Here is a 6,451-nt window from a genome sequence, read left to right as displayed (position 1 = left end):
GGATGATGCTGTGGGTGGCCACATCCAGGGATGTGGGCAAAAAAAGCCCCACAAATGCCCTAAAGGTTGTGCTGGAAATGAAAACCAAAATATATCTATAGATACAGATCTGTGTATATACAGATTTATATAGAGAGATATCTCTGTCTTTCTAGAGATATATATCTAAATATAGACAGACATGGATTTATCTCTGTCTAGATATATCCATATATAGATACATATATATAGACACACACATTATATATCAATCAACCCTCAAAGAGTGGTTTAGCTGCTTACTGGCTCTCTTGGGGAAAAAATAAATCACAAAAATCCCACACAAAGAAGGGTTTCCCCAGAAAGGATCCCGCTGGGTTCAAGTCCGAGGGCAGAGCAGGAGGGGGACACATGGGTTGAGCCCCCTGAGGAGGCCTAAAATCTGGGAAAGGGATGGAACAGGGAATCACAGGTATTTCTGCCCATGCAGGCACAGAGGTAAACACAGCTGCCAAGGGGGGCTCGACCTGTGCAGGACCTACACCAGGTCACAGCAGCCCCAGAAGTGCTTAGGTTGGGGTGGCCACTGCCTCAGGGGGGGACACGGGGCCACCCAGGTCACAGCAGCCCCAGAAGTGCTTAGGTTGGGGTGGCCACTGCCTCAGGGGGGGACACGGGGCCACCCCCTTGGTCCCAGGGGATGGTGCTCATTCCCCAGGGTGCTGCAGGTCCCAGGGGACCCCTGCCCACACCTTCCCCCCTCCTGCAGCTTGAGTGGTCCTGAAAACAGACAGACAGACAGACAAGCGATGCAGGAACTCTAAGGCAAGCAGGAAGGGGGTGGGAGTCAGGGCAGGACCCCCTGGAGATGCCTCCAGCCCCGGTGCCCCCAGATCTGGCACCAGGAGCACCCAGTGCTGGGATGCTGATGGTGGGGGACCGTCCTCCTCCTCCTCCTCCTCATCCCTGCCTGCTGTGAGGGCAGGGATGGTTTGGAAGGTGCCAGTGGGACCCTCAGAAGATGTAGGAGCCCCTCAGGTCCCTCAGAAGAGACAGGAGCCCCTCAGGTGCCTCAGAAGAGGCAGGAGCCCCGCAGGTCCCGTGGGACCCTCAGAAGAGGCAGGAGCTGCGCAGATCCCGTGCCCGGCCCAGCTCAGCGGCCAGTGCCCGGCTCATGCGGGTGGTGGTCACCCTGACGCTCTGGGCAGCCTCCACGGCCCGGCTCAGGGACCAGTTGAGCTGGTCCAGCTCCTCCAGGTCCAGGCTGAGGCAGCGGTGGCGGGGCTGTGCCCGGGGGGGTCTCTGTGCCCGCCGGTTTCCCCCGGTGAGGCGCGGGGTGGCCGCGGCCGTGGCGGGGGCTGAGGTAGGTACGGCTGGGGAGCAGTAGCTGGGAGGAAAAAGAAGGGGACATGGGCTCAGTGTTGCTTCTGAGTCCCCCCACCCAGGCTCTGTGCCCCCCCCACCTTGTTTTCATCCCTCTCCCCCACCTCATCCACCCCCCCACCCTCCAGCACCTTCCCGCTCCACCCAGACCCCTCCCCAAAGGAGCTGTGGCTGTGTCACCCCATTCCCACCCGGATGGGATCTGTGGGCAAACCAGCAGGTCCTTGGAGTAGGCACAGCCCTGCCTGGGTTCACCCTGCACCCCTGGGGGATGCTGACCCACCCTGGTCCCCCTCCCCACCTGCCCCCAGAGCATCCTTACAGCACGGAGGGCACGTAAGGCACGAGGGGGACGGGGGCGAGGCAGACGGTGGCAGCAGGACCGGCTGCCAGGTACCAAAATCCGGGCTGATCCGGCTTCTCGGCTCGGGGACCAACGTGGGAGCCTGGGGAGGATGTGGCACCGGGGCCACGCTCTGCTGTGGGGAGAGAGGAAGGTGGTTGGGGGGTGAGATGTCCCCAAGGAGTGCTGGATGTCCCCAGGGGTGCTGGATGCCCCCAGGGCTGTGCATCGAGTGGCAGCCCCAGGTGACATCACCCCCGGGCAGCCACTGCTGGGTGGGAACACCCATACCCGCAGGTGGCACTGCTGGCTGTCACTTCTGTCCCCAAGCAGTGTCGGGGAGCTGAGGGCTGTTCCCTGCCCACCTCTCACACAGGGATGGGCTGTGCCAAGCACGTGTCACCCTCGTCACCCACCGTGCGTGGTTCTGTCCCTGCTGCCTGGCACGGGGGGGCCCAGTGGTGCCCGGCAAGTGGGGCAGCGTGTCCTCCTTGGGGTGCTGTGCTGGGGCTGCTGGGTGGCATCACCCTCCCAGAATCCACCTATGGAGGGAGCAGAGAGGAAATCGGGAATGTCCCGTGCAGAACAAGCGAGGGATGTTTGGGAAGAGCAGAGTGGTTTTGGGGGTGGCTGGGATGGGCTGGGAGGTGGGGTGGGGGCTGCTGCAAAGGGGGTCTGCAAAGGCAGGTATCCAGGACAGGTTCCCACTGCTCCCAGTGACACCAGTGGTTGCAGCCCCAGGGCAGAGGGGTCTGGTCGAGGGGCAAGGGAGAGCCTCAGGTCATGAGGAATGGGCTCCCCCCTCCCCGAGCCTCTCTAATTAATGAGTAAGTCATTAGCAGCTCTGTTAGCAGGTGGCAGGGAAGGCCAAGAAGGGGCTGGGGGCTGCTCCCCACTCACCCGATGATGTCCCGCTCCTGTGACATCGAGGGCACCCCGGGGTGCCCGGCTCCTCTCGGGGTGCTGGGGCAGCACGTGGTGTCCCCCCCTGGTACCGTGTCCCTGCCAAAACCCAGCGTCAGCACGGCCGGGGACCCCAAAGTGGGGGTGGTCACCCCCTCCCCCAGCACTGACCGCCACCAGCACCCACCTGTGTACTGTCCCCGGAATGTCACCGCTCCCGGGGGGCTCCCAGGGTGCTTCCGCAGGGAGGGGCGTGCCCGGGGCCCGGCGGGCGAGGGGTCTGACTCGGAGGCTGTGGCAGAGGAGAGGGAAGTGGGGTGGGATCCGGTGGGTCTGAGCCCCAGATCTGCAGGACCCACTGTGGGGTCTTATGGGACCACCAGGACCTGCCTGGTCTCCGCAGTCCCACAGCCCCACCAACACCCTGTTCCGTGCAGGGAGGGGCTTGTCCCCTCTGTCCCCACCCCGCTGGGGTCCCACTTACTGAGGTCCAGTTCCGGCCTGTCCCGTGGCAGCGATGCCGACCTGCCCCTCCGCGTGGGTGCGACCCCGGGGGCCACCCTGCCCCGCGCCGGGGGGCTCAGCTCCCTGCGGAGGGGACAGAGATGCTGTCACCACCCAGACCCCCCAGTGTCCCCACCCACCCAGCTGCCGGTCCCCCCAAGCCCAACCTCTGTCACAGCAGAGGTGGGACAGGCTGGGGGTGTCCCCGTGCCCATGGGACAGGGACACAGTGCCGCCCCCCAGGTCCCTCCTGCCACCTACCCCGGGGGTGCTGCGTCCTGGGGGGACGATGGTGCGCTGCCCACGGGCTGCCTCCTGGCCGGGGCGACACGGGGAGTGGCTTTTCCCTCGGGATAGCTGCGGGAGCGGTGCAGGGTCTCCTCCAGCCGCCGCCGCAGCCGCCACACCTCCTCCCGCAGCTCCCGGATGGCCTGGCTGTGCGGGACAGAGGCCACGCTGAGGGGTGTCTGCAGCCAGCAAAGACCCCAGCAGGGCTGGGGGCCCTGGGGGAGGATCAGCCCCATCCTCTCAGACCCCCTATCCCCACCACAGCACCCAGTAGCTGTGGGGCTCCCCCAAAACCAAGCCTGGGGTCTGTCTGGGCTGGGGGTCCAGTCTCAGGCACCACATGTGTCATGAGTCTGGATGGCTCAGCCCCAGCTTTCCAAGAAGGGGAACCTGCTGCTGCCCAGCAGAACGTGGGGGTGCCTTTGGGGGGGGGTCCCTGTGCCACCCAGGGGGGTTTGGCCCGGTTTGGGGTTCCATGGACACTCACTCGCGCTCCAGGCGGGAGCCCAGCAGGTCACAGTGAGCCGGGGTGAGGGACGGCAGGTCGGGGGACAGGAGGGTGGGGGACGGCGTTTCAGGGGATGGTGGGGGGCTGGTTGGGGCTGGGGATGGAGGGACCCTCCTGGCCATGGCTGGGGGGTGTCCACTGGTGCTGGCACAGCTCCTGTCTCCCACCTCCGAGTCCGTGTGAGCTGCGGAGGAAAGGGAGCACAGCGAGTCAAGGTTAGCAGCGTAGGAAATGGGGGTGTTCCCCCTGCCCAAGCAAAGATAATCTCAGGAGGCACCCCCAGTCCTGCACCCAAAGGGGTTTGGGAACACCATAAACCAGAGCTTCTCCCCCTCCCCAGGGCCAGGGCCCCCCCAAATCTCTCTCCCTGTGGACACGTCCCTCCCCAAACGCTGCCTACTCACCTCCGTCGCCGCCGGGGTCGGGCCCCGCCTCGCTGCCCGCGCTCTCGGCCCAGCGAGGGGGGGAACTGCTCTGCGAGGGGGTGCTGGGGGGCAGGCAGAGCCCCCCCGTGCCCCCCTGCCCGCCCGCGGGGTAGATGCCCATCAGTGCTGTCTCGGAGGGAAGCGCGGTCGTCTCTCTGTTCCGTGGGGCACGGAGGGTTGTGGGGATGGGGATGGAGGGTCCCAGCGAGCCGGGGGTCCTGGGGATGAGAGGGGTCATGCAGGGAGCCCTCAAGGCTCACCCCGGACATCTCCAACCCCCCCTGTACCCCACGGCCGTGAAGCCTCTCCCCCCATCGCTGCTCCTCTTCGATCCCCCGCAGACAGAGCCGACAGCCCGTGCCCCTGGATTCCCGAAGGCAGGTGCGGGGGCCGTACCCGGTGCCAGGGGGGCGGTGCTCGGGGGTGTGCACGGGGGGTGACACCCTGCTGGCCTCCGAGCCCACGAAGCCGCTGTCGGTCTCCGGTGACACGATGCGCTGCTCCTGCAGGGGCACGGGGACAGCAGGATCGGTGCTGAGCACCCCAGGACCCCCGGCAGGGTCTGGGGGTGCTGGCAGGGGGGCACCCAGGGGATTCACCTTGCGGGGCCCGTGCTGGGGGGCAGTGCTGCCCGTCCCGCTGCTGCGGCGGGACAGCGGCGCCCGTGGTGGTCCGGGGGCCACCAGGTGGGGCTTGGCAGTGGCTGGTGGCTCCTCAGAGGTGGCAGGGGATGGGTGGCCCCGTGTCCCCTCTGCTTTTGGGGGTCCCTTGGAGGGCAGCAGTGCAGCTTTTCTCTCCGGGGGATGCCTGTGGGGGAATGGATGGAGAATGAGGATGAGGCAGAGCAACCCCAAATGTGGGGAAATCCCTGGGGCAGCAGCTCTCCCGTGGAGGTCGCGAACTCTGAAGCCAGTGAGGCAAAACAGGAGCCCGGATGGCAAATTCCTGCTCACCCTGCCTGGGGACTCGCCCTCCCTCAGCACTTACACGGGGAAGGTCTCCAGGTCGGCCCCCTCCTCCAGTGACCGTGTCCTGCAGGGGACCTTGCCGGGGCCACCGTCCCCTGCTACAGGTGCATCCACCTCCTCCTGGGACCCGCTCCCCGCCAGGCTCAGCTGCTCCAGACTCAGTGATTGCGGCAGGGACTTGAAGTGCTTGTACCTGGGGGAGATCACAGGGTGGTTTGGGGGAGATGCTCCCTGCCCGGGCCCCTCCTACGCTGCCCCGAGGGCACTCACTGCTCCAGCAGGTCCGCGAAATCCTCCTCCACTCGGAGCTGCTTGTGCCAGAGGGGCCAGGGTAGCCCCCCCCTCACTCCCTCGTTGTCCCCCGCTGTCCCCAGGGCGCCGTCCACCAGCTCAGGGCTCTGCAGGGCACAGCAAAAGGGGGGGTCGAGAGGCATGACCCCCCCAGCCGCAGCAGGGTGCCCCCATCCCAGCACCTTTGCACCTCCAGCTCACCTCGGGGCATGGGGAGTGGGGGGCCGGCGGTGGGGACGGGGCTGGGGGGCAGCGGGGCTGCGGGAGGGGCTGCGGAGGGGACTGTAGGGGGGGCTGCCGCCTGTCCCCCGGCTCCAGCCGCTCCTTCAGCCCCTCCAGGCGCAGCCCCAGGCGGTAAATCTCCTCTTCTACCGCCCTGAAAGACATCGGCCATCAGTGCCGGGCGGGGAGTACAATGAACCCCGAGGCTCCGCGGGTTCTGGAAGAGGGGGTTGTGGGGTTCGAGCACGTACCGGTCAGGATCAAACCCCCCCGCAGCCCCCGGGAGCTGCTGCCGGCCCCGCAGGTACTCCCGCTCCAGCGCATCCTGCGCGTCCTTCAGCAGCCTCATCCTCTGCGGCACAAGGAATGCGGGGTCCGACCCTGCCCGCTCGGCACCGGGTCCCAAAACCCACCCTGGTCCCACCCCGGGCTGGGGGTCCGGGAAGGGGCTGACACACCTGGAGCTGCTCCGAGGGTGGGAGGCTCCCCGCACGGATCCATCTTTCAAAGGACTCCACCTGGCCGGGAGAGCACGGGCTGAGCCCGGCCCTGCAGCAGTCCCCCCTCTCCGGGTCCCCTCAGCACTCCCCTAGACCCCCTCCCCATTGCCCCCCATCCAAAGCCTCCCCCCAGCTGT

At 66.5% G+C, this 6,451-nt stretch overlaps 1 protein-coding gene across 1 annotated transcript in view; it reads right to left on the bottom strand.

Annotated features, from left to right (window-relative positions):
* Positions 1 to 1,089: 1,089 nt before the first annotated feature.
* The window catches only part of AKNA (AT-hook transcription factor), a 14,301-nt gene continuing 8,939 nt past the window's right edge, over positions 1,090 to 6,451 (bottom strand). The window contains exons 7-21 of the mRNA XM_017829196.1: positions 6,273 to 6,332; positions 6,066 to 6,166; positions 5,794 to 5,968; positions 5,572 to 5,699; positions 5,321 to 5,494; positions 4,730 to 5,140; positions 4,313 to 4,551; positions 3,888 to 4,092; positions 3,374 to 3,547; positions 3,093 to 3,196; positions 2,796 to 2,900; positions 2,606 to 2,707; positions 2,122 to 2,247; positions 1,685 to 1,841; positions 1,090 to 1,366 (exon numbers count right to left, since the gene is read on the bottom strand). Of these exons, the coding sequence (XP_017684685.1) occupies positions 1,090 to 1,366; positions 1,685 to 1,841; positions 2,122 to 2,247; positions 2,606 to 2,707; positions 2,796 to 2,900; positions 3,093 to 3,196; positions 3,374 to 3,547; positions 3,888 to 4,092; positions 4,313 to 4,551; positions 4,730 to 5,140; positions 5,321 to 5,494; positions 5,572 to 5,699; positions 5,794 to 5,968; positions 6,066 to 6,166; positions 6,273 to 6,332 (2,538 nt within the window). The remainder of the gene's footprint in view (positions 1,367 to 1,684; positions 1,842 to 2,121; positions 2,248 to 2,605; positions 2,708 to 2,795; positions 2,901 to 3,092; positions 3,197 to 3,373; positions 3,548 to 3,887; positions 4,093 to 4,312; positions 4,552 to 4,729; positions 5,141 to 5,320; positions 5,495 to 5,571; positions 5,700 to 5,793; positions 5,969 to 6,065; positions 6,167 to 6,272; positions 6,333 to 6,451) is intronic.

The sequence above is a fragment of the Lepidothrix coronata genome, unplaced genomic scaffold (genome assembly GCF_001604755.1).
Source record: "Lepidothrix coronata isolate B3197 unplaced genomic scaffold, Lepidothrix_coronata-1.0 Scaffold160, whole genome shotgun sequence".
Taxonomy (NCBI): domain Eukaryota; kingdom Metazoa; phylum Chordata; class Aves; order Passeriformes; family Pipridae; genus Lepidothrix; species Lepidothrix coronata.
Note: the sequence above shows the minus strand (reverse complement) of the source record. Positions and strands in the feature narration are given on the sequence as shown.